At 39.4% G+C, this 27,833-nt stretch overlaps 1 protein-coding gene across 1 annotated transcript in view; it reads right to left on the minus strand.

Annotated features, from left to right (window-relative positions):
- Positions 1-631: 631 nt before the first annotated feature.
- The window catches only part of TUSC3 (tumor suppressor candidate 3), a 406,424-nt gene continuing 379,222 nt past the window's right edge, over positions 632-27,833 (minus strand). Inside the window, exons 8-10 of the mRNA XM_073608243.1 lie at positions 16,549-16,623; positions 8,580-8,670; positions 632-880 (exon numbers count right to left, since the gene is read on the minus strand). Coding sequence (XP_073464344.1) covers positions 865-880; positions 8,580-8,670; positions 16,549-16,623 — 182 coding nt within the window. The 3' untranslated portion in view covers positions 632-864. The remainder of the gene's footprint in view (positions 881-8,579; positions 8,671-16,548; positions 16,624-27,833) is intronic.

Here is a 27,833-nt window from a genome sequence, read left to right on the forward strand (position 1 = left end):
GCACAATATGCCTTTGTATTAGCATTCTGTAATCTCCTGCACAGCGGGACCTAGACTGAAGGGGAGGGCCAGCGGTGTCAGCTAATTAGGCTTCACATCATTGCAAAGTGCTGTCATCCTGAGACCTTGTCAATATAAGGGTACAGCAGTATGGTGATGCCCCTTCATCATGGAAATAGGAGGCTGGGGCAAGTGCAGTGACTAAATTCTACTGCTTAAAGGGGACAGAGAAAAGATCATCAACCTGGCTTATCAATCTAGCAGGGATGTCTTGATTACAGGAATGGCTCAGAAGAATTACAAGACCTGCGCAACTTCATTTGCATTTCGTGATTATCTGGAATTTGGCTGTAAACAATATGGTTATTTATTAGGTATATATAGTATTTCATCTTGAACTGCAGTCATATATGGTACATCTGATGCACAAAAACCAAAAATACTCATGACCTAATTTCATGTTTATTTTCTGGTGGCTTGCTAGCCTGATTTCATTTCTACTGTAACAAAATTTTATCCCAATGTTTGTACTTTATTAATTAATGTTTTTATTTCCCTTCCCATGTATTTCCTAAAAACAGAAAACGATATACCTTGAAAAGGCATGGCATAAAATCAATGAAGACAATGCTACAGACAGACCTTTAATTAGGTGAGACTTCCAAGTAACAGGCGCATGTGTCTAATAACATTTATATGTAATAAAAATAACAACACACTGATGTATACACCACTGCACTAAGACCTAACACCGAAAGTAAACAAGCAGCAAATAAAATGAAGATAATGAATATACATGCCATGTGCACCAGCAGGAATACTTTGTCTTCAGTATAAATTGTGACATCTTGGGATCGGTATACTTCATTTAATTAAAAAACTGTAAAAAAGAAAATATTTTTTTTAGTGCATCAACATTATTAATGTTATTAATTATGGTGTGCTAAACAAGCCAGTGAATAATGTTGCTGATTCCAATAATTAAGCTGCATTTCTTAAAATAGAGACTTTCTAAATGGGCTGCCTAGTAGTTCAGTAAACACTCCACTTTGAATGTTCCTACCTTTTGTTATTCTGAAGAAATCCATGTGTGTTTCCTTTGTCTGTGCCTCTCTGCTGAGTGAGTCTAATGGGAGTGGTTTCATAATTATCAGTCAGCTGTGGCAGCTGCAGGGCACTAATGAGGAAAGCTGCTGAGCCTGCATCCCTTTAGAAGTGTTTCTACTGGAAATATACCAAAATTGACATTTTTGTTGCAGGGGATGCCTGAAATCTGACTTGTATCTTAGGCAGACTTCTGGGAAAATTGGTGAGCCAATCACACAAGCAGGAAATTATGTTTCTGGGGAGTGGTCAGTACATTCTGTGTACAGAACAACTCCATGTAGCTATATTGCATTTATAGAAAATTACAGCGGCTGCAGATTGAAAAGGAAAGGTAATTTTTAATAACATTCAATTACAATATGACTTGTATCGCATGTTATATTATTTTTTCTTTATTTGCATTTTTTTTTCCCCCACGAAAGTGGAGTTATCCTTTAAGATTTTTTATTTACATTTTGCATTAAGGTGAAAAACCGTCTGTGCTGCAACTGGCCACAACCCCCCCCCCTTTGCTTACCTGAGCTTATCCGATCCAGCAATCAGCAGGTCCCCCGGCTGTCTCTCCCCTCATCGGACCCCTCATCGGATCCCGCTGCTTTCAATCAAATCTGGTAACACAGGTGCATGGGGGGGAGGTGATTCCCGCTGTCTATGTTAATTAATGCAGCAGGTGCACCCAAGAAAGAGGAGGGGCCTGGAGCGCCGGTGGGGCACCCCAGAAGAAGAGGATTGGGGCTGCTCTGTGCAAACATTGCACAGCTCAGGTAAGTATAGGTATGTTTGTTCTTTTTATATAAAAAAACAAAGCTTTATAACCACTTTAAGTGTTCTTATGCTGATTAGGTGAATCAAGTGTTGTGAAATGTTGGTATTGCCCAAAGTATTGCACCATTCCTTGATCTGAGTAGCTGCCAATAGTTTTGCTTTAAGGGAATTGGTACAGTGAGTAAAGTATTTCCAGTAGCTTCAGGAGCAGGAGTAGTCAGGATTTTAGCTGAACTTAGCATTTAACACAAGAGTTCTGCTTACAATTACCCTGCAAAATGTCTAAATATACCAATGTCAGCTCCCATGAGCAGAAGTAGTATACTCTCTTCAAAATCTCCAGACTTCTCTCCACTCCAGTGGTACAGCTTTCATCAAAATGTTTAACATTCTACACTTTGGGAATCTTGGATGCCTGTTTCTCTTGCTCCATGCTGTAGCTTAACCTTCTTACTCCCTACATCACTATAGGACACATCAGTGCCTTAGGGTACAATTCAGCTTTTATGTAAAGTGCACTCTTAAAGACAGTTCGCAGGCAGGGCAATGTAAAACTTAGCTCTGAAGGTGGACCCCGGTAAAAAAATTACTACATTACAGGGGAGCACAAAAGAGAATATTCTGCCAAATAAAGGTAACATCATGTAAAAATCCTTGAACCTGATTAATGGCTGCTCAGTCCCTGAGCACTGCATTGTTGTATGGGATATGTGCCTCACGTTTGGAAGCTCCAACATTTTCAATACAGCTGCAGTAGAGATCAGGATGGCAGACTGAAGCTGCAAAAAATGACTTAAAGGGTCATTCCACCAAATATGATACTTTAGTTATAGGTGGAGCTCAATGGGCTGAGTACAACCCTGGTTTTTGTAACAAATCCTGAATGCTTTGGGTTTTTCATGGCAGTTGTATGTTAAATAGACCTGGAAATAAAACTCCAAAACAACACAACAGACAGCTCCATGTAGTAACATGAAATCCTCCTTCTAAATTCTCATTTTAGGCAGTGGCTAACCCTTCTGAGTTTTAAAATACAGAGTTTAGGAAAATAAGCTTCTTCATTCAGGTATAATAGTACTGGCAGAGTACCATTATTTCCGACTGCGCAAGCAGCTTACCATCACAACTTCAGGACTTGGCAGAACATTCAGACTATGGAAAGATAAAGGCTCTACAGCTCTACTTTTTTCTTCCTTACAGTGGCCACATATATGGATCATGTATGAGGTTAAAGCGGTGCAAGGGTATGCAAAAAAAAAAAAAAAATAGCCCATACATGAATACTTTTTCTGGAAATAAACATATACCATTGAATTTATGTGAAGATTTACTGCACTGAGATCAGCGTGGAATTATTGGCTTTGTGAATAAGCCTCAGAGGTGACAGCAGTAGTCAGAGTAATTTAAGATAACATAACATCAAACAAGCCAATTTCACAATTTCCAAATTACATGTAAAAACCATCAAAATAATTATGCACAGGTCTTTTAAACCAGTAAACCCGAAATTGAAGTCTAATTATGCAAGGCAGTTGTGTACTTTGACACGTGTAAATGCAAGCTGAAATCATTGTTCTTTCAAGACATTCCTGCTTTTACATTTCAGGTTTTTCAAAATTGTCTGTTCTGTTTAACACTTTTCAACTGGATGCACAAGGTTCATCCAAGAAGAATAACAAGTATGGTTTTCATCTGCTACAGCAGAGAATCAGAATTCCTAAGCACTATGAACAATGTTTCTGTTCATTTGATTGTTGGTGGTCTGCTTAACAATTTACATACAAAATGTGTTTGACTATTTATCATTATAATTGGAAAAGCACTGATAACAGCGCAATATGAGATTAAAAATCAATGTTGTGTTCACAGAAATTGTGATTTAGCCAAAGATACCTTTACAATGACAGAAATTGAAAGAGGCAAACACATAGGTAAACAAATGAATCCATTTCTGCATAAAACATATATACATTATTTAAACAGTATATTTACAAATTTGTCTGGATAACAAAGAAAAATTACTAAATGTATCAGTACATATAATATTTATTACATATAATATTTCTTTATATAATGCTGATATTAAATATAACATATACTGTTCATAACAATCTATAAAATCAACTTTTATATTATTGTGTGTCCCAAGGCAGCTTTCAGTATAATGTTCCTACACAAGCACCCACACATACATACATTTCACAGAAGGTACTGTAAGTTTCTACTGCCATTGGTACACCCCCAGAGCTACATCTCCTAAGAGCCTTTTCCTTACACACAGTGTGCGGGCAGAATACTAGGAGTTTAGGAAACAGAATTTCTTTGCTGGAAAATGAATCAGTGGGGTTGATCTACTAAAACTGGAGAGTGCAAAATCTGGTGCAGCTGTGCATGGTAGCCAATGAGCTTCTAACTTCAACTTGTTCAATTAAGCTTTGACAAAAAACCTAGAAGCTGATTGGTTTCTACGCAGAGCTGGACCAGATTTTTCACTCTCCAGTTTTAGTAAATCAACCCCAATGCATGCATATAAATAGGATGGGGGTAGACAGATGGTCCAGCAGGCAGCACTGAAATTGCTCCTTATTATTTAACTACAACAAATGCACTGTTATTTTAGCCCAAAGAGGAAGTTATATACAGGCATACCCTACTTTTAAGTACACAATGGGGTTTATTTATTAAAGCTGCAAAGTGCAAAATCAGGCTCACTTCTGCATAGAAACAAATGAGCTTCTAACCTCAGCTTATTCAATTAAGCTTTGATAATAAAACCTGGAAGCTCATTGGTTTTTATGCAGAAGTGAGCCTGATTTTGCACTTTCCAGCTTTAGTAAATAAACCCCAATGTGTACTTAAAAGTGGGGTATGCCTGTACATATTGGATGTCTGACAAAAAAACATATATTTCTGTATTTGTGATACACAAGCATTTATTGGACATATGTGCTGCAAGTGTTTTTTTTTTGCCCAGATATATGCTTTAAAGTAGAATGGTGGCCATTCACATGTGTGCATATTGTTAACAAGCAGTAAATACAATTTAAAATAAGCTCTTACTGACCTCTGTAGCTGTAGGCACTATGAAGAATTAATCCTAAAAGTTTGCATCTTAAAGTGTTACTAAACCCACAACAGTAAAATCGGTCTGTATATACAATTAGACCTGGTTCACAACTATGCATTTTTTAGTGCATTTTCAGCTTTGTAGAAACACACTACAGTCCATGTAACATGGTTTCCTATGAATGTAGTTCACATCTGTGCATTTTATGGAAAGTGCCAGGTTTTTGGTTCCATAGACTTCAATGGATCAAAAGCGTGTATTGAAAAACGCAAAATGCACCTGCACTATGCAAACTGCAACCTGCATAGGTGTGAATCAGGCCTAAAGCATGCTTGTTATCCTCACTGTGGAAATATAAAGAAATATTATATGTAATAAATACTATATGTACTGATACATTTAGTATTAAAGTAAGGGGTTAATCCTCTGCATTGTGTATAAAGCCTGTGTGATCCTGTCTTCTCTGATCCTGCTCTTCTTTAACCACTTTAGCCCCGGAAGGTTTTATCCCCTTTCTAACCAGAGCACTTTTTACAATTTGGCACCGCATCGCTTTAACTGGTAACTGCGCGGTCATGCAATGTTGTACCCAAACTAAATTTGGAGCCTTTTGGTTTTTATTTTTTGTGCTATACACAAAAAGAGGGACAATTTTGAAAAAAACAAAAACAATATTTTTTTACTTTTTGCTATAATAAATATCCCCAAAAATGTTTTAAAAAACAAATTTATTGCATTTTTATGGCATTTTTATTATTTTTTGTACTAGTAATGGCGGTGATCTGCGATTTTTAGTGGTTTTGGGACATTGCGGCGGACAGATCAAACGCTTTTGACACATTTTTGGGACCATTGACATTTATACAGCTAAAAATGCACTGATTACTTGTAAATTACACTGGCAAGGAAGGGGTTTACACTAGGGGGCAATCTAGGGGTTAAATGTGTGTTCCCTAGGTGTGTTCTAACTGTATAGAGATAGGAATGAGTAGGAGAGAAGACATGTCACTGTTCCTACATAGTAGGAACAAACGACATGTCTCCTCTCCTCTGACAGCACAGGGATTTGTGTGTTTACACACACAAATCCCTGTGCTGGCGCTCGTGCAAGTGATCGTGCGTGGCTGGCAGTGATCATGACCGCCGGACATGTGCATCGGGTCCCCTGCCGTGCAGCAGATGCACACCCTTTGGCGGTTCTTAAAGGAACCCCATATGTACGTGAGCCGGACGGAAACCGGTTAACTGACTCCAACCCATCTCTGGATAGAACAGAGCATTTGGAGTCAGGCTGCACATGCTCAGTTTGGTGTGTATTGCTAGAGAGTTTTTTTTTTTTTTTTCTTGGGAGGTGCATGTGATCAGCACAGGGCCAGACATAGGATCAGGGGAGAATGAAATCTCCTCCTATAAGCTTAAGCAAACACTGATAGAAGTCACAAGACTGCTATGTACTGCTGATGAGAAAAGGTATTTAGCAGTTTATATTTACTAAAGCTATTGCATTTCCATGTTTTGTGTACTGTGGGAGACCAGATATAGTGAATGCAGGTTTTGGATTTAGTAACGCTTTACGTTTCAGGGTTTTACTTTCACTTTCTCTATATAGCTAAATAATTCACCCTTAAATTTCTTTAGAAGTGATTACCCTTTGGAGTACCTCACCAAAAATAACATTTTGTTGCAGATAATATGTATCTGATTTGTATCTTTGTGCAGACTTCTGGGAAAATCAGTGAAATAATCAAGCAGTAAGTACATTTTTGTGGGTGTTTCTACGTTTCCAGGTTGCCATGTTGCTTTGAATTTTACAGAAAATTACAGCGTTGAAAAAGAAAGGTAGTTAAAAAAAAAGGAATCCGTCTAACATATGATCATTTTCACTTTTTTTTATCCCTGCAAGTATGTTGCAAGTACAAAAAAATCTGTTGCTCTGCCATAACCCCAGTGTGATCTTAACTTCGTGATTGGGTTCTCAACACAGTGCCTTTGCTGTACTGAACTCCTGAGTGCAGTTTTATATTAGGCTACCCTTGTGTTTTAGATTTTGGGAGGAAACTGTCAGCAGAAAATCTGCAGTAAGGTCATACAAACTTCATGCAAGATGCTGTATTTCGTGGGAACCCAAGGCAGGACTGAAAAGGAGCAATACTAAACACTGCACCACAGGACATTATAACTAATAGCAGCCCCTTACTGTATTTTTATGAATTATTGGTGTTTACCTCAAAGCATTAATTTAGTAAAAAGCTGAAAAACTGAACGCAACTATTGAACAGGCAATTTTATCACAGTGTGATCAGAGATACTGATTGGGTTTAAAGTGCACAGCATCTGTCCCATCTTAATGGCCAAAATCTGTATACCAAGCAGTGTGCCAGTGTTCAATAATACTAGTACAGTAAGAGACCAACTTCAATTTTTGATTACCCTTTTTAAAAAACAATGCTTAATTCAATATTAATTAAATATTGATCATTCAATATTGATGATATGTAAAGGAGCAGAGACTGTTTATTTAGCAAAGTGAATGTTCACTTGACAAAGTATATGTCCTTTTTTTCAAAAGTGAATTTTAATGAATAAACAAAGTTTTAAATGATAAAATAAAACAATTTGTTCTAGATCATGGTTCAGTATTCAAAGTGAATACAGCCTCACCTCATTCAGTAACTTACACTCTACACAATGAATTTTCACTTTCTCAAGCAAACAGATTCTACTTCTTTAACAAATGAATCCCAGTGTCTTTCTAGACCAGTGATGGTGAACCTTGGCAACCCATCTAGACCCGTAATGCTAAACTACAATGCACAGTGCATAAGCATCATGGGAAATGTAGTTCCAAAACATCTGGGGTGCCAAGGTACGCCATCTATGTTCTAAACTATGCAGCCACCCTCTCAAGCTAATGAACAAGAACTGGAGTCTTAAAGGGATTGTAAACCCTCGTGTTTTTTCACCTTAATGCTATGCATTAAGGTGAAAAAACTTCTGTCACTGAGCAGCCCCCCCTCCCCGTTTTACTCACCTTTAGCCCGTTCGTTCCCACCTCTCTACCTCTCTTCACGGCTTTTGATTGGATAGATTTATAGCAGTGCAGTCATTGGCTCCCGCTGCTGTTAATCAAATCCAATGATGCGGGCGCCAGGGGGGCGGGGCCAAGTCCGGCATTCTATGTCTATGGACGCAAATGCTGGACTTGGGAGCACGCCTGCAGGGTAACCCCCAGGGAGAGCGCTTCTCCTAGGGGGTTTACAGCTGTGGGGAAGAGATGCGAGCAACGTTGGGGGACCCCAGAAGACGATGATTGGGGCCACTCTGTGCAAAATGAACTGCACAGTGGAGGTAACTATGATATGTTTGTTATTTAAAAAAAAAAAAAATGAGAGTTTACAATCCCTTTAACTATGTTCTTGCCTTAGCAGTTTCAAAATCTGCAGGCCCATGTTACTGTTTGTTACTCAAATTTTGCAGAGAAGAAGTGGGGGGAAGTAGGATCAGTGCCTGTGTTGTGATAGGTGATAGAAGTGATGGATAAAACAAACAAAACATATAACTCACAAGTATCTAGCAAATTCCAGATGTACAGTTTAGTTCCTGCTATTTGTTTAAACACACAGTAGCCAGTATGACATACCTGTATGGGTAACCATGATACTTTGATCGGAAGATGGACAGAAGGAAGCTGAAGAAGAATACCACAAGACCAAGTCCAACCAGACATATGACTATGAATAAAAAAAATAATATATATAATAATTGTGTGTACACAGTTTTCGGTGTTCATTCAAAATACTTTTACTTTTTACTATACTTCCTTAGATGTAAGTTGTATTTATTATTTAGGAGCTTACAGCAATAATAGTATAAGGCCTTTTGCACATGATACTCCTGTTTGAACATGTACTTTTTCAGACCTTTATTCATATGTATTTGCACGTATTTATGTGCATTTTAGCGTATATGCATTCGTGCATTTTTGCAAGCATTTGTGCGGAAACTTATTCTCGCATTCTCGTTCTGCACAATATGTAAATGGACATTTGCATGCAATTGTGTGCTTTTGAGGGCGTTAGGGGTAAATTACTGACCAAAAAAGCTGATTTTTTAATTTTCTTTTCACTGAAGAATGTACGGCGCTTGTTTACGCATCTGTGTGCATAGGCATATATTTTAGCTCAGTTTAAAAAAAGCTGTACTGAGCTTTTTCAAGCTGCAGTGTGCACGAGGCCTTAAAACAAAATGTCTCTTTATTGTGTATCTGAGCTCAAAATGTGAGGATTTTCAATCTCATAGGTAACATCTAAATATGTTAACTGATCATAAGGTGTGCCCTAGAAAAAATAGGATTTTTGACTTTTGACATAGGATCTTTGACTTATTATTTATGTGTTTATTACATGTACTTATATAGCCCTGTCACTTTACACAGTGCTTTACATATATACAGTATATAGTACATTCACATCAGTTCCTGCCCTCAAGGAGCTTAAAATCTAAGGTCCCTAACTCTCATTAATACATACACATACTAAAGTCAATTTAGACAGGAGCAATTAACCTATCAGCACGTTTTTTGAGTGTAGGAGGAAATCCACCCAGGCACAGGGAGAACATGCAAACTCGGTGCAGAAAGTGCCGAGGTTGGGTTTCGAACCGATGACACTAGTGCTAGGTGCTAACCACTTAGTCACTGTGTTACCCCAGTCTAAAATGCCATACACACTGGCTGAATATCGGGCTGCATTGGCTGGTTCTTTAGAAACCGGCCAACATTCGGCCATGTGTATGGCAGTGGGTCCGACAGAAGCCGGCTAAAGGGGCATGACTGAAAAAGATCTGCCAATCGGCACCCAATCAGCACTCTCAGCCAATGGCTGAGATCACTGACCGGTGTGTTCTGGCAGGGGGCCATCCGAGGGGATCGCTGTACTAACATCAGATTGTTAGTACAGAGGTTCCTCCTAAGCTCTTCAGTTTTTTTTTTATTCAGCCTACTGAGACATTTAAGGCATAAGACTTGGAGAAGTGTATCTTGAGGTTAGAAATTAGTCTAAATTGGCGAAATTCTCTTAGAAGATTGGGAAGTGAAGTATGTGGTTCTGTAAGAAAGAGGAGGATGTCATCGGCGAAAGCCGCTAATTTGTATTCTTTGTTGGGGGTTTGTATGCATCTAATGTCTGGGTTGTTTCTGAGGCTGCGTAGGAAGGGTTCTAAGATTAGTACAAACAGTAAGGGGGAGAGGGGACAACCTTGCCTCGTGCCATTGTGGCTGGAGAAGGCATCTGACAGGGGGCCATTAACTCAGACCCTAGGTACCGGGTTGGAATAAAGAGCCATTAAAAGCTTAATAGGCGGTTACCCAAGCCCATGGACTGGAGAACTGCTTCCATATGTCCCAGGCTACCCTATCAAATGCCTTCTCCGCATTCAGGGATAAGAAGAAACCTGGTTGGTTGGAGGAGGTCAGAAGATGGTGTAGGTTTATTGCTTTGATTGTGTTATCCCTGGCTTCCATGCCAGGGACAAAGCCTACTTGGTCATGGGCGATAATGGAAGGGAGAAGAGGAGGCAATCGATTAGCTAACATTTTAACGGAGATTTTGATGTCAAGCTCTAATAGGGAAATTGGTCTATAGTTTGCTGTTTGGGTGGGGTCTTTTCCTTCTTTGGGGATGATGGCGATATGTGCTTCTAGCAGGCTTGGTGTGAGTGGGTTGTCAGCAGACAGAGAGGAGTTAAATGCTTTAAGAAAAGGGGCAAATTGTATACCTGAGAAGGTTTTATAATAGATGGCTGTCTGGACCAGGACTTTTTCCGAGTTTTAAATGTTTAAGGGCTATGTCCCATTCTTGTGTTGATATAGGGAGGTCTAACTTTTCTATGGTGTGTGGTGTGAATGATCTGGGACAGTGTTTTTTCCAGGAAACTTTTTATGAGGGTTGGCCTGGGCGTGGATATGGGCTGTTGTTCTGAAGCTGAGAGGTTGTACAGGTCTGCATAGAGGCGTTCAAATCCTTGAGTTATGTCTGGGTTGCTTTTTAAGGTACCTACTGGGGATTTTAGCTGGTGGACTGTTGCTTTGGCTTTTTTGGAGTGTAAAGCTTGTGCTAACAGGTGGCTATTTTTGTTGCTGTGTTCGTAAAATAGTTTCTGGGAGAGGGTGTGTTTTCTCCTTATCTTTTGTCCAAGTTCTTCCAGAAGGAGTTTACCGGTCTCAATGGGCTAGGTTGCATTTATGTGTCTTCTCTAGTGTTTATATTTTGAGTAGGAGGTTGTTAATATGTTTCTGTTTTTCGTGTTTTATGGCCGAGGCCAGAGATATGAGTCGCCCTCATATGATGCAATTATGGGCTTCACATTGGGTGAAAGCTGAGGTATCAGGGGGTGTCGTTGTCTTGAAGTTTAGTGACTCTTTCTTTATCGGTCAGTAAGTTGGAGTCGAGTCTCCAGATTTTAGAAATATGGGTATGTTCAGGGTAGGTTAAGCAGAGAGTGATCGGATGGTGATCTGAGATGAACGTAGGTTCAATTGTTGATTTGGATAGAATGGGCAGGTCTTGTTGACTGTGGAAGAGGTAGTCAAGGCGAGAGTATTTGTTATGTGGGGCCAAGAAATATGTAAAGTCTTTGTCATGGGGGTGTAGTGTTCTCCATGTATCATGGAGGGAAAGTTCTTGGAGGGAATGTCTGATTTGTCTTAATGCACGGAATGGAAGGTGAGAGGTACCTATGGAAGAATCGATGAGGGGATCAAGGGGGACATTAAAATCGTCCCCTAGAATAAGGATCCACTATTGAAAGGAGGTCAGTGAGCGTGTAATCGATCTAAAGAATGGAACCTGGAAAGTGTTGGGGCTATATATATGTTAGCTAAGGTGATGGGTTTGTTCCAAAGCGTGTCTTTTAAGAATACATAACATCCTTGTTCGTCTACTAGGGTGTCTGAGATTTGAAAGGGGAGATTTTTGGATAGCAGAATGGAAATTCCCTTAGTTTTGGATGTAGGAGGGGTGAGGATAGCGAGTATTTTCAAGTTTGGGGATAGATTTTGCTTTAAATTAGGTCTCCTGTAAGAATATGGTATCTGCTTCATATTGCGCATGTTGGTTAGTATTTATGATCTTTTTTCAGGCATGTTGAGGCCTTTTGCATTTAGGGATACAATTTTGAGTGATGGGAGTGTGGATAAGATCTGGGGGTGGGCCATGGTGGGAGTGGTGTACAGCGCGTAGGGTAAGTGGATATTGTGTGTAATAGGTAGTATAGTTTTAAACAACATTAATGGGTGTAAGTTGGATGAATTGGGTGGGACAAAGATGGGTGGGTAGGTGTTGAGAGTAGGTAAGGTAGGGGAAGGAAGTGAGATTAAGTAAATTAGGAGGTTGTAAATGTAGATGTAAGGATTTTGAAGTGAAAAAAGGGGGAAGAGGGTAGAAAAGAAATGTGTATTAAGTCCAAGTACATTGAGTGTAGGCAGGCTAGCTCACCCTAGAAGAAGGGGGATCCGGAATGGGTCGTCAAGAACTTCCTGAGTACGCTGGTTCCAGGAGTGGTAGGTAGCAGTCATGAGACGGGTGGGGTCTCCTATACCTGCGAGATCGGAGGTACATATGTGGAGGTATAAGGAAATGGAATTGTAGGGAGGAATCATATGATCAGTGTCTTCCGTTGTGTGTGTACATTAGAGGGTGAGCACTTGGGGTAATTCTGTTGCTGTTGGGAGTTGGTTATGTATGTGCGATGTTGGAGATCATTTGCATGAGGGGTAGAAAAAAGTGTGGTGACTAAGGGAGGATTTCTGAGTAGTGGATATGTTTGGTAGGAGAGGATATCCTTTAGGAAGGGTTTAGTGTGCATATGCAAGTTAAGTTAAGAGTCATTATAGAGACTTGGCAAATTACATTCTCTAGAGCAGTGGTTCTGTCCTCAGGACCCACTAACAGGCCAGATTTTAAGTATTACCTTGGGGAGATGCAGACTAGAATACTGCAATCTTTGAGCAGCAAATTATATCACCTGTGATGTATTTCAGTTATCTTGAAAACCTGGCCTGTTAGTGGGGCCTGAGGACAGGAGTTAAGGACAGGAGTTGAGAACCACTGCTCTAGAGCTTCCACACAAAACAATACACCTAAAAGCATTAGCTGCAATTCTTCTAAAAGAATGAAAAAGAAGGAAGGCTGCACATGTAGGTTCATGATCTCTTCATTTGTTTTGTCCAGTTAGCAATAGTCTGATAAATAGACATGGCACAACTGCCAATTGTAGGGCTGAACCTGCAAATCCAAAGAAGGCCTTTAAGAGGGCTTCAAAACCTGGTTTCAAAACACATATCAACAGTCCTTAAAAAAGGGACATCCTCCATAAGAAACTGTAAGGTGTTTATTGAGGACTGAAGTGATAGGATAGGATTTATCCAAAATTTATTTGGATAAATTTCAGCAAAAAGTTTGAGAGGTGGAAACTCAGGTGCTGCTAGGCAAAGGCTAGTTTGCCTGGCATCAATCAGTGAGTCGATGGTGGAAAGCATTTATTTAGAAGTCATGGCTTTTGGCTCATAAAATGCAGGGGTTGAAAAATCATGTTTGAAGGTTCCATCTCTGACTCGCTGAATCAAGGGAGATGAGAAATGTAGCATTTTTGGTCTCTGGAGACCAAAGGCTCTAGGAGTGCCAAAAGTTTTCTGAATAATTTAAAGATAGTGGCAGAAAAATCTGCTTTTGTCAGATAGGCCACATGGTGTGTGGGAGCTAGAGTTAGAGGTGAGGGAACAGTGCCACATTAGGACATTGCTCAAGGGCAAGGAACAACTATAACCCTGAGTGGTGTTTTGAGTCTCTTGTAGGCCATCAGCAGAACACATTTTATTAAGCCCTTTTGTCCTTGCACCCTTGTATCTGTGATCTGCCATTGCTAAAGTGAGGGGATCCCCAGTGTAGTACTTACACATTGGATTGGCAAGATATGTGGTTTTGTGTGTCCAGAATGCAGGAACAGAGAAAACCCAGGAGCTGGCCGTGTCTCTGTAGCAGAAGGTAGCAGGAAGTGCAGCAGTGGAAGTGGAACCACTTCTGGACCGGCTCACGCCGATATACGTCGGCACTTTGAAGAGGGTTATCGTTGTTATGGCAGCAGCTAGCTACCATAACCATGGTATCCTCTTCTTCAGTGAGCGGTCCAGTTTCAGAAAAAGTGGTCTTTGTGATTCGCTACGAGATCCCTTTTATCGGCGGCGGGAGAGGTGCCAACTGGGAAACCTCCCTCCAGCCACTGTCCGGTGCCCTCCGCAGCTTACCTGAGCTGTCGGTAGCAGCGGAAGCGATCGGGTCCTCTTCCTGGCTTGGTATGGAGATGAGTGAGGGGAAGATGGCCCCCACTCATCTCCAAACCATTGCAGGGAGGAAGCAATATCAAAACATCACTTCCGCCCATAGCTCTTAAAGCAACATTTTTTTTTTTTTATGACATTTCATTTTTTTTTTTTTTTATTGCATTTTAGTGTAAATCTGAGGTCTTTTTGACCCCAGATCTCATATTTAAGAGGTCCTGTCATGCTTTTTTTCTATTACAAGGGATGTTTACATTCCTTGTAAGAGCAATAATTCTATCCCCATCTGTAACTCAAGACATGCAAACTGTAGAATTTTTTAAACGTCGCCTATGGAGATTTTTAAGGGTAAAAGTTTGTCGCCATTCCACGAGCAGGCACGATTTTGAAGCGTGATGGGTATCAATTTACTTGGCATAACATCATCTTTCACAATATAAAAAAAATTGGGCTAACTTTACTGTTGTCTATTTTTTTAATTCAAAAAGTGTATTTTTTCCATAAAAGTACGCTTGTAAGACCACTGCGCAAATACGGTGTGACAGAAAGTATTGCAACTGCCACCATTTTATTCTCTAGGGTGTTAGCAAAAAATATATACTGTATAATGTTTGGGGGTTCTAAGTAATTTTCTACCAAAAAAAAAAACTGTTTTTAAGTTGTAAACACCAAATCTCTGAAAGAAGCTCGGTCCTTAAGTGGTTAAATGTAGCAAGTAAGGTAACTTAACATATTTAAGCTATTCATTCTTGTACACAATATAGATGACTCTTCCCATGAAACATTCAAGGAAAAATGACTCAACAAAGAAATAATTGTGGAGCCCAAACTGTTCCTGTAACTTGCAGGTTTCCCAGTTGGCTCATTGTTGTCCTGCTGTTCTAGGGTATAGCTTAGTGACATGATAAAGCACACTGACACAATTGCTAGTTTGAGCTATGGCTGTATAATGCTCTGCTTACAGTATTTCTATTTATAGACCAACACAATAAGCATAAGTAATTCAGCAGAAAATGAAAGATGCATCAAAACAGATCCGTTATTTTCACATGGGATAAATGCTTCTGAATTGTGGATGCAGACTGAAAGCGCTGTATATGACAGTATGTGACATAGTGTAAAATGGGATTAGTTGCTTAATTCAACTCACCATATATGCTGGATTTATTATCCATCACAAAATTATGTTTGACTGAAAGGCTTAGCTAAAAGTAAGTGCTTCTATCTCCATAATAATGAGGTTAGTGCAGAAGATACTGGAAATGCCATTTCACATTGACTTTTAAAGCCAATTTAATATGTCCCCTTTATACCTGAGGTTATTTGTAATCCAGATTTGCACACATTAAGAAATAGGACTAGGTAAATAACACTTTAGATATTGCTCTGAGTCTCCCATGCCATTTTTCTACCAAAATTAATGTTTTAGAAGTGACCGATCATGAAGTACATCAAATCTTTACTTACAGGTGCCTTCATGCTTAATGTCATTAAATATATTACTCATGTTCGTTTTTTCCAATTACACTTTGCTTTAGTCCTTGTTGTTTAAAAGAGAAAAGGGATATATAGTAACAGGAAGTCTGCAAGAACTTGTTTTTGAGTTGGTTGAGGATAAAGGAGGATGTCTTATCAATGGACTACCTTCCTACATCCAAGCCCCATGTCTTCAATGACACTATTATTCTTTGAAACTTTTCAATTTGTTGCATTGGTTTATTGTGCCCTGCAAACCAAAGTCAAAAACACAGTCCCAACTGCTAGTTTATCTATGTCTTTTCCCACTTGCTATCCTAGCTCTGACTACTTTATTGTATATTGGGCACACATTTCAGGGATTCATACCCCAGGATTTAATACACTTTTGCAAAATGTTAATGGGGTATTACATACCTAATTTTAAGTGGTTGGCCCATCTCCTTCTGTATTTTGACAGGCAGGCAGTCTTGCCAGCCAATAAGTAGTTTCAAAGTCAGCAGAGAGTGATTCAGCTCTTTATACTACCTGAAACTACTGAAATTTGCACATTAGAGGACCCCATGGCACAAAGCTCCTGAGGTACTCAAGAAGACTTGTAAAGGTAGTGGCAGAATTCTGTTCTAGTAGTCACTTTTTACATGTTTGTTACTGACTTCAGCTATTGTAATACACAATAAAGAAAATAAAATGCTAGCTATTCTCTTCCAGGAGCCATAAAGGAAAACACAACCATTAGGAATGTAACAAGAAAAGCAGAAATAATTAAGCAATTTTGTAAATAATAAAAAAGACTCACTTCTTCTTTTTCCAACATCTCCCTTTGAAGTTGCGGCTTCATTGAGAAGAACCATTCCCATGGTGATAGCTGCATCTAAAATTGTTGTTAAGGAACAGTGAAAATGTGAGACTGTGAATATGATTTTCAATTAAAACAGTTAAAAAGTAAGCTATTGAAATAAGGATTGAGAAAAAGTAATCGCAGCTCCGACAGCAACTGGGACAATCATTTTTGTCTATGCTCAGTCTTACCACGCTAGTCTACACACGATCTGCAGATTGTTTTTATTTAGGAATTGTTATCCATGTCTGATTGGATTAGTGCTATGCATTTTTTCAATAAACCTCCATGGTTGTATGCTATGTTGGCATTCTTCTCTTCTCTTTTTTACACCTCATTGTGAGTACAATATAGAGAGAACAGCCAATGGAATTGGTATCCCAATTATCCTGTTTATACCCAGGGGATGGATCCTTGGTATGGTATTAACCCACGCCCCACTAAGCTTCTGTAACATGTAGTTTAGCCATCTTGCAGAGAAAGCAGCCAGTGGAATTGGTATCCAGACCATTTTGTCTACATCCAGAGGACAGATCCTATGTATGGCATTAACCCACGCTTTACTGGGCTCCTATAAGGTGGAGTCTAGTCATCTGGTAAGGGCACAGATTTTTTTCTTTTCACAGTGGAAGGTGCACTCAGGGTGTTTATTCATATAATACTGTTGAGACACAAACATCAAGGATACTTTCACTTATTTTGGATTTCTAAGTGGACTGAATATCTATCTATCTATCTATCTATCTATCTATCTATCTATCTATCTATCTATCTATCTATCTATCTATCTATCTATCTATCTATCTATCTATCTATCTATCTATCTATCTATCTATCTATCTATCTATCTATCTATTTATCTATCTATCTATATATATATATACATATATACACTCACTATATATATTTATGTTAGCGCGGCAATCTTTAGTTGATAAGATCATTTTTGTGCCTATCTTAGATATTATAAACATAAAAACCAGCGCTCGCAAATAATAAGTGATAAAGTGTTAATCAAACTAGCCTGTTGCAGCAGCAGAAACAAAAAGTGCTACACTTTTAGTGATATATATGACCAAAAAAAGACTGCGCTAGCAATAAATTAAATAAAAAAGTGTCAAAACCAAATGCACTATAAAAAGGAATGTGGTAAATAAACAAAAAATTAAATAACATAAAATGTAGAATAGGATATATATCCAACACAACACACCATGTGCTAAATAGAAGCATGCGCGGATGCACTAACAAAATAAATGACTTATGTTATCATAAAAGGTGTACATAATAAACATGTGCAACTGTGGAGTGCTGAGGAAGAGCCTATCAATGCACTTAAACAAACAAAAAATATTAAATATATAAATGCATATACTCTCCTAGTTTTACAAACAACAATATAGATAGCACTGATGCGGACTACTAGGACAATGCTAGGTGGAATAATAAACGAAAAAAGTCACCAATAACAAGGTTGCAAACTAAAAGTATTAAGTTAGATGAAACTCTTCCATATTGGAGACAATTGGCAGACTACCAGCTATCCAGACCATGTAGTAAGCAGGACAAACGGTGGACTGATGTTGGAAATGCCCGGAAGAAATCTTTGGAGGACCACAAAGACTTGCGTTCCGCAAAAAAGAAAGAAAAATATATGGTGTAAAACCTTACGGTACCATAGGGTCACCTGCGCATATACGCGCTACTCATGGGACCGAGGATGCAGAGCAGGCAATCAGATACTAGGTCGGGTTCGCCGCTAGCCAGCGTGCGTTCCACCAACTCCAGGAAGTGATGTCACTTAGGTTGCTGGTTTGGCGTAGGCAGGATGTTACGTCGAATATCTTAGATATTAGAATTGGCAGAAAATCATTTTTTCATTTGGGGGCGTATTCATAAAGTTTGCTGTTTGTCTATCAAAACTGCATGTAAATTTGTTTTGTGCAAAATAACAAATGTTCTCAGGTTATATTATCTTCAATTCAAATATTTAAATGCCAAAAATACCACATTGTGGTCATTAAATAGCACTGAGGAGCAATTTTATTTTCTATGATAGTTAGCCCCATCTAGTGGATATAATGCAGTATAGCCACTAGATGGCAGTAACAATCATAGGAATAAATATACTCCCAAGTGCCATCTAGTGACCATAATGGGTTTTTTCTTCATTCATACATATTAATTGCAGAGAAAATAGCCTAAGAACATTCAGTTTTTCCCCATTCACTCAGAATAAATTCCTTAGTGTTATTCTTAAAATACATGGTTCAAATACTAATAACAATGTATTAAATGATGGTTGTAAATAGTTTTGATATTACATCTGCAAAAACAATTATCTGAATGAACTGAAGAGGTGATTCATAACTTAATTAGTATATAAACTCAATAGTTCATATTCCTGATATGTTCCTGCTGTACCATGTACTTGTATGAAAAAGTATCCTATTCTCCTTGTATTGCTTACAATGTGTGCATTTTCTGGTGTCCCCTGCCAGTCACTCTGCTATCCTATTAAAAACTGACCACACTATATATATATATATATATATGAGAGCACAGCATAGTCAGTTCTTTAGCTATGCTGGAACTCAGTGTGCTCTCTTCCAATGGTCAGACTTGTCCTGACATAGACTCCCTGCACAGTCTTTCACTGGGAAGTTCAGTGTACTGTTGCTGCTCCTCCCCCAGCTCTTATACAACTGAGAACAGAGGGAATGTGATCACTTATAAAAAAAAGGGAAAAAAAGTATTTAGAATAATATATATATATATATATATATATATATATATATATATATATATATATATATATATATATAATATTTATATATATTTGTATCCAAAGCTAACTTTATTTTTATTTTGGATAGAGTTGTCTTCTCCATTTGTCCTAATGGCCACTGAGATTGAAAATGATAGCCAATCTAACATTTTGATTTGTCACTGGAATGGGAATAAAGGAGAACTTTTCAATGGAAACATTTATTCCACTGACTACTGTTTAAGGGCCAGTTCACATCTGTGCAGTACATTTTTGGTGCGTTGCATTTTAGATGCATTTACCATTGAACGCTATAGAATGTGCATTTTGATAAAAGCGCATCAAAGATACAGCATGTAGGACTTTTTAATGCACCACACCTAAAAGGAACCAGTGTAAACAGGGCCTAAGAGAGAATTCACCTTACCTTAGCCCCTTCCCACCCAGCCCATTTTTCCCTATAACAGGGTCTTTAAACTGGGAGCGGGAAGGGTTGGCTGATCACGTGACCACTGGATGTCACATTGGTCACATGATCAGGAGCCATTTTTACTGGTTATTAATCATTAGCGAAGACAAAGATCTGTCTTTTACAGCTTGGTCACTGCGCTGGGAGCACACCATGAGCATGCACTCAGGACAGAAAGATCTGCTGTCCGTGGATGCAAATGTGCAGTATGTGGGCGTTGAAGCCCAACCCTTTATTGCTGCATATATATGTGTTATGTGAGCAGGGACAAAAAGAAAAATTACGGTACTTGACAAAGTTTTTACTACTCATTACGCTATCCAAAACAAAGTTTTGGCTTTAGATGTATTGTATTTTAACACTAGTTCAAAGTGGTTTAGGACCATATATTTCAAATTTAAAATTTTAAAGCCCAACCTGCAGGGCTTAGCACTTTTATACATGATGTCAACAGAGTATTGCCTAATCAACATACTAGCAAACTAATACAGTACTTAATTTCTTATGGCACTTTACACACAGCTAAGACAGATCCTATGAGTACTAAGAGTGTGGGGTGCGTAATGGAGTACATGTCATCATCCTGGTGGATTGACTGGATGACATCACTATGACTGTGGTATTTAATGTAATGAAATTGTGTCATGCCATAAGTATTGTATTTCACAGTTTGGAGTTGTTACTTGGAATCCTGTCCTGTGCTTTATTTTGTCCTAATGCAATCCTATACTTTGCTCACATATGTAGGGTAAAGTACACTTAATCACCCCTACCTTCTTAAAATTACCTTTGTGGTGCTCTGTTGCCACCCCAGTCCACTGATAGAAAGGGGGAGAATTACATGCTGCAACATTCCCTGAGGTACCGAGTCTTTTTTTTTTTTGGTTACAGTGGTATGAGGAGTGGTAGAGGAGCATGGTGAAGGTATGAGTAACAGAAGGAATAGGCTATCAAGTGCACCTGTTACATACAGTTTATTTGGAAAAAGGCCATGAAAAACATCTCCATCTTTAATTTTCCTTACTACTATTAGAATCCATTTATGGAATTCATTTAGAATTCATTTTACTATTAGAATTTATTTATTCACACAGGAGTGTAAATATGCACTGCATTCAGAAACGCAACACAATATAAAAAAAACCTGCATCTGATAGCATATGTATGCACGTATGCCAGATGCAGGTATCGGGGAAAAAAAAACAGGACAATTTTATGCAAGTATTTACTGATCATTAAACAGAAACGTTTGCGTAACAAGAACGTTTACACTTATGAGACTGTAGCCTTGATGCAAAGATATGTATTTACAGGCAGAAACTATAGCAGTTAACAAGTTAAAATTGCAAAGAGAAAAAGATGTGTAATTAATACTTCTCCCAAACTGCTTTAAATAAACACTCACTATATTGATGACAGATGTTACTTGTCCACAAGACAAATGATTCATTATTTGATTCTAGATACTTCAGTACAAGACTGGTCATCATTACATTATTGGCAGATGACATGATATGCACATTAATAAGGCGAAACATCTCCCATCTCCCATCTCCTATAACTTTGCTATAAACTTTGTATGTAAGATGTATGACATCCCCTTGTAATGTCCTTGTCAGCAGGAAAATAGATCAGTAAATCAATATTACAAATCTGGAAAGAGGTGGAAGTGACAAACTGTGCTGTGACAACATTATATCGAACGCTAATATATATTTATATACACATATACACACCATGATCTCATGCTCTTAATTTCTAAGACACAAATATTTCATACAGAGGACACAAGGACAAAGGACCATACAATTAAACAATGAACACGTCTTTAATGTAAAATTGCTATTTATGACATACAAATATTTTTGAAAAAATGCTCATACTGATATTGAAGTATAGTGTCATGTATTTACATATTTTTCCTGTCCACTGACATATCGAAATCCCAATTGTTCGGATATTCCAGACAGCCTATCCTACACCCGTATGCTCCCCTGGACTCAGGCTGGAATTTTCCAACTGCACCACTTGGTGCATTCCGTTAATCATGTGCTTTTATCTTTTACAGATTTAAAATGAAAGCTCCTGGTCCCAAAATCCCTTTTTTATTCTTGTTTCTAAATTAAACATTTCTTTTCTGCTAAATCCCTTGGCCTCTCATTGGACAAACACACTAGCTTTGAACTCCTACGCACTCAAGGCCCTTATGAACCCCAATTAATTTCGGCTATATACAAAATTCTCAAGGAGGTTGCCCCTTTGACTTAAACCAGCCATTCTTATATGAGTAAATGGGCTTGTATTCTCCAACAAACCATCTCCCTGTCAGACTGGGATAAAATTTGGGAATCTTCTTCTAAGGTATCCTGTTGTGTGGCGCAGAAGGAGACTGCCTACAAAATCATTATGTTCTGGTACAACACTCCTGACATTTTACATGCTCGTAACCCAGAGGACCCCCCGAATGTGTTGGAGATGTGTTGAGGAGATAGGTTCCCATTCTCATATTTTTTGGGATCGCCTCCTCATTAAACCCTTCTGGGCTTATGTCCAGACCCTTTTACAAGACCTTTTGCACGTGAATATACCCTTAAACACTTTACACTACGTGTTGGGGCTTCCTCTCCCGAGTATCCCTAAATCAGCAGGGAAACTGATGGCCTTTATACTTTTAGCGGCTAAAAGAGCAATACCATGTTGTTGGTTGTCCTCCTCCCCCCTACTAGCTCCCAGCTTCTATCCAATATAGCTAACATTTGTAGAATGGAACATCTAACTACATCAATTAAAGACTCCTTGTTACGGTTTAGCAAAATTTGAGGAGTCTGGGATGACTCTGACTGCTGTCCAGAAAGAACCATAGATGGTTATCTCTTATGTTCAACTATTCTTATAATGCTTAGCTGTTTAATTTTCAAGTCTATTGATCCATGGTTTTCCTCTCCCTTTCCTTATATCCCCTGTTCCTACTTGATTTATTCCCTGATGTACTCAGGTTTGTCAAGCTGGAGGGTAACAATTTATTTTTCTGATCTATGGTACTGTGTTTTACTCTGATCCTCCAGACTTGTCAGACGGCTACCTTTTTATGACTTAATTGGATGGTTTATTGTAATCTTTCTACTTTTGTTCTTCTTGTATCTGCTATTGATACTGTTTTTTTATCCATGTATAACTAAAAATCATTAATAAATATATAATAACGTGTTATTTATTAATGGCCTTGGAGTTATTGCTTTGACCCAAGTCCAGTTCAGGAACAGGAGGAGGAGGATTTCTTGGACCAAAAATTGGTTGCTTTATTAATCGTGACCAATTATGTCATATGCCTTTGCTGCGGGAGCTCCAGGAGAATAAACCAGATGATTTTTGGAATTATCTCCGGATGACGGACCCCTGCTTTCACCAACTGTTGGCATTGTGGACTCCTTATATTAAGAACCAGGACACATGAGGCTTTTTTTATTTTTTGGTTGAATAATGATTTGATTTGGTATATTCTCTATATTTTTGGATGTGTAGAATGCAATTTTTGGTTAAGTTCTATTGGCAGATAGCATGTCTAATTTTATTTGTTTTCTTTTTTTAATGCACAATAAAAAAATTGGGGAGAATAATACTTGGCTATGTGTTTTACAGTTACAGCAGTTACATTTAAAAAAATACAATGTAAAATTAACAAGGGACGCCAACATAGTTTTATCTTTGATCTTAAAAACTATGGGATAATGGTGTAGTGGTAACTTGCACCAAAAAAACAAAAAACGAAAAAACAAGCATAATAATATTATTCTTGATATCACTAGAAAAAAAAGCCTTTGAAAATTTGTTTGCAATAACTCCATCAGTATCACCAGCAAAGCAGCTTCATTATTATCCCATTAAAGAAGAAGAGAATGTGCGCTGCATTTCGTGATTTCATAATTTGCCACGTCACGAATGTCACTTCTCCATTACGAATACTAGTTTACAAGACCGACCGCTTCCAGCTCGTCCTTGCTTCCGAGCATGCGTGTGTACGCATGCTCGACGGACTTGTGTACACATGCTCGGAAAATATGACAACGGACATTTGTCCGCGGAAAATTTTAAAGCCTGCCATCCAATTGTCTGCGGAAAATACGACAACAATTGTCCGATGGAGCATACGAACGGTCGGATTTTCCACCAATAGCCTGTCATCACACAATTCCCATCGGAAAATCCGATTGTGTGTACATGGCTTAAGATCGGATTTCCTCACTTTACAAATCTCACTCACTTCCTGTTTTGTCTCTGGAGCAGAAAGTAAACGGAAATCTCCTCAATGGGACACAGACAGCAATAAATAAATACAATAAATAACCTGGCAGGGGTTCTAACCATTCCACACCCTATCCAAAACTATAGGCATACTGTAAGGCGATGATTAAAGGAATTCAGCTTATACTGTAGGTGTAATAGAAATAACCATACAAAAAAACCCACCATATTTATTTATTGATTACACATACCTTCAAATCGCCATCCTCCATTTATGGAGGGCTTTAAATATATTGTTCATTCACATCAGTCCCTACCCTCAATAAAGCTTACAATCTAAGGCCCCCTACCTCACATGCATGCACACACATACAGAATTTAGATAGGAGCCAATTAACGTACTAACATGTCTTTGAAGTTTGAGAGGAAACCAAGAACTAGGTGGACACCCGCGCACACACAGAAGAACATGCAAACTCCATGCTGGTAGTGTCATGGTTTTGATTTGAACCAATGACCCTATTGCTACAAGGCAAAAGTGCAAACTACTGAGGCACTGTACTCAGTGGTGTATTTAGGTTTTGTGCTGCCCTAGGCCTGACTAAACTCATGCACCCCCTAATTTAAATATGACCCATCCCTTCCTGTCAAGGCCACACCCCAATGTAAAGGAGAACTTTGATGTAAAAGGGACTTCTGTGGACTCTGGTGTAATAGGAAATTCTGATGTAAGGGGGTCTCTGGTAACCGCAGCCCTTTCTTTACAAAAGATTCCACAGAGCTCCCCCTTAGAGACTGCGGGCATGGCACAAGGGACGGTCAGAGACTGCGGGCATGGCACAAGGGACGGTCAGAGACTGCATACATGGCACGACAGGAAGTGTTCTCCCAGGTGAATGGGGTCAACCAACCTGCAACCAAGTGCATTGCACCCACTTGCAGCACTGTGATACTGCATTTAAGGGGTTAAAACAGGCATTGCAGAGGCAACATATTGCCTTTTCACTGCATGTCAAAATTCCTCTGAAAAGAGATTCGAGCATGGATTGCTTTTCAGAAGAGTGTCAGTCTTTACCAACATTGTGAATGAGCATAAAAAAAAAAGCAGTTGTGATTGTACAGGATTAGGGCAAGAGTAACGTAATACACACACATCTACAAATATACATGTATTGCTGAGGGGGAATTGGAAGAGTGACACAAGACAGTTGTCTAAGGAAGTGGTGCAAAAGTATAAATCTGGCCTTGTCAGTAGGCAAACACAAAGCTTCCCTGTGACTTTCACCACTATCATGCAAGCCTGGGCACTGCCATGTCGCTAGCAAAACTTGGGCACCACCATGTTGCCAGCAACACCCGGGCACTGCCACGTCACCAGCAACACCCGGGCACCACCGCGTCGCCAGCAACACCCGGGCACCACAATGTCGCAAGTAACACCCGGGCACCACCACATCGCCAGCAATACCCGGGCACCGCCACGTCGCCAGCAACCCCCAGGCACCACCACGTCACCAGCACCCCCCAGTTACCGCCACATGGCCAGCAACACCTGGGCACTGCCACGCTGCCAGCAACACTTGAGCACCAGTATCTCACCTGTTAGACCCAGAGACATCTATTAATTATGAAGCAATGGGGGTAGCCTGCATGTAACATGATACAGAGCAAGCTGATCTATAGTTTGGCAGCACAGTAGGGGCTCGGGGGGGCTTTTTTGCCCCCCCATAAAGTGCCACCCTAGGCCTTGTCAGGCTAGGCCAAAATACAGCGCTGACTGTACTGCCTCTGATGATTTAAAACATTTTTGAAAAAAATGGATTATTGGTTAATGTTATTAAGAACTTTCACATAAACAGTATAAAAATATAACCAGAATGATTATGGTGATCTGGACATTAATGCAACAAAAACCCTCCACTGATCTGCACAGAGCCTTCAAAAAAAAAAGGTATTTACATGTTATGCCTGGGTTTAAGTATGATTATCTCAGTGCTGATAATGCTGTGTAGATTGATGTTAAAGCCTTAAAGTGATTGTAAGGCTTTGTTTTTTATTTTTTAAAAATAACAAACATGTCATACTTAGCTCCACTGTGCAGTTCGTTTTGCACAGAGTGGCCTCGATCCTCGACTTCTGGGATCCCAGAGCATATCGCCGCATCGTATAACCCCCTAGGAGAAGCGCTCTCCCGGATGTTATCTTGTGGGTGTGCTTTTGGTGTCCATAGACGCCGAATGTAGGACTTGACCCCACCTCCCGGCCCCCGCATCATTGGATTTGATTGACAGCAGTGGGAGCCAATGGCTGCGCTGCTATCAATCTATCCAATCAAGAGCCAAGAACCCTGGGCAGAGAGGAAGAGTGCGTCTCCAGTGGGGGAATACAGGACTCAGGTGAGTAAAACGGGGGGCTGGGGGGCCGGGCAGTGACAGAAGTTTTTTCAACTTAATGCATCCACTTGATTGGGTATATGTGAGGGTTTACATCCACTTTTTTTTTTTTTTTTTTTTTTTTTTTTTTCTTTTTCTTCCACATCAGTAAACAGTGTTTGGAGGGCTAAATCAGTTTGTTGTTCATTAACTGTCGCCTTCTCGTATTCACATCATAGTGGATTATACTTTTTCTCATTGCTTTTTATATCGCCCTAATGACCAACGGATTCCATTACGCCTCTTTACCAGCAAGTCCTCTGTCCCTTCCATCTCGTAAGCCCCACTAACTAGGACTCGATAACCAAAGGGACCCGTAAGAAGGAAGAAAAAGGACAAAAACACCAACAAAAAAAATACAAGAAGAGAGGTTTGTAAAAATGAACTTGTGGGCTCCCCGTGCCCATCTTCTACTGACCCAGCCTGTATTGTGTACCAAATTACCTATGCCCTAATACCCCGATCCCCCCCCCCCCCCCCACCTACTCCCTATATGTTTATCCTATACCCTACTAAGCTATATATTTAACTAAAAATGTGCATATCCAGAAACACTTTATTATAGGATCCTTTGCCTGCAAGGATACCAGTTGCCTATATACCTATATTAAGCCCATCCCTCAGTCTATTCCGTGTCTATGCAGATCCCACTATTAATGACTCTTCACTTTCTCTATCCACATCTTCCACATGCTTTCAAATTCCTGAAGATTGCCCCTTTTTATGTACTCCATTCTTTCCCTACCCAAGGTTTCATTCATTGTAGAGATCCAGTCTTTCACGGTGGGGGGCTCCTTTACCTGCCATCTAAGTGCTATCAACTTTCTAGCCTGAAACAGGGCCCGCGTGACAGCTAAGGTAGTACTCAACCTTTCTCCCATCACTCTTCTATGCCCCAGAATACAAACCAAGGCCTCGTTTGCCACTGTCGTACCGAAAATATTTCCCAAATTCCCAGTCACCTCCTCCCAGTATCTAAACAGCTTGGGACACCTCCACACCATGTGAATGAGATCTCCCGTCCTTCGACACCTGGGGCAGTTGTCATTGGGCCTTCTCCCAAATTTAAAAAGTCTTTTAGGAGTATAATAGGCTCTGTTTAACAGCATTAAGTGTGAGAGTCTCTGTGAAGGGGTCACAGAAACCTGCGCTCCCAACTCCAAAATTCTCGCCCATTGTTCCTGGGTCATTCCTCCCACCTCCTCTTCCCATTTAGCCTTTACCCGAAGGAGTATTTCCCTGCTATTAACCGATTTGCTTAATTGGTCATAAATTCTTGAAATTACCCCTCTAGTGGGGGTTATTTGAATTATGCACTGAAATAGAGGCATCT

Source organism: Aquarana catesbeiana, linkage group LG01 (assembly GCF_042186555.1).
Source record: "Aquarana catesbeiana isolate 2022-GZ linkage group LG01, ASM4218655v1, whole genome shotgun sequence".
NCBI lineage: Eukaryota > Metazoa > Chordata > Amphibia > Anura > Ranidae > Aquarana > Aquarana catesbeiana.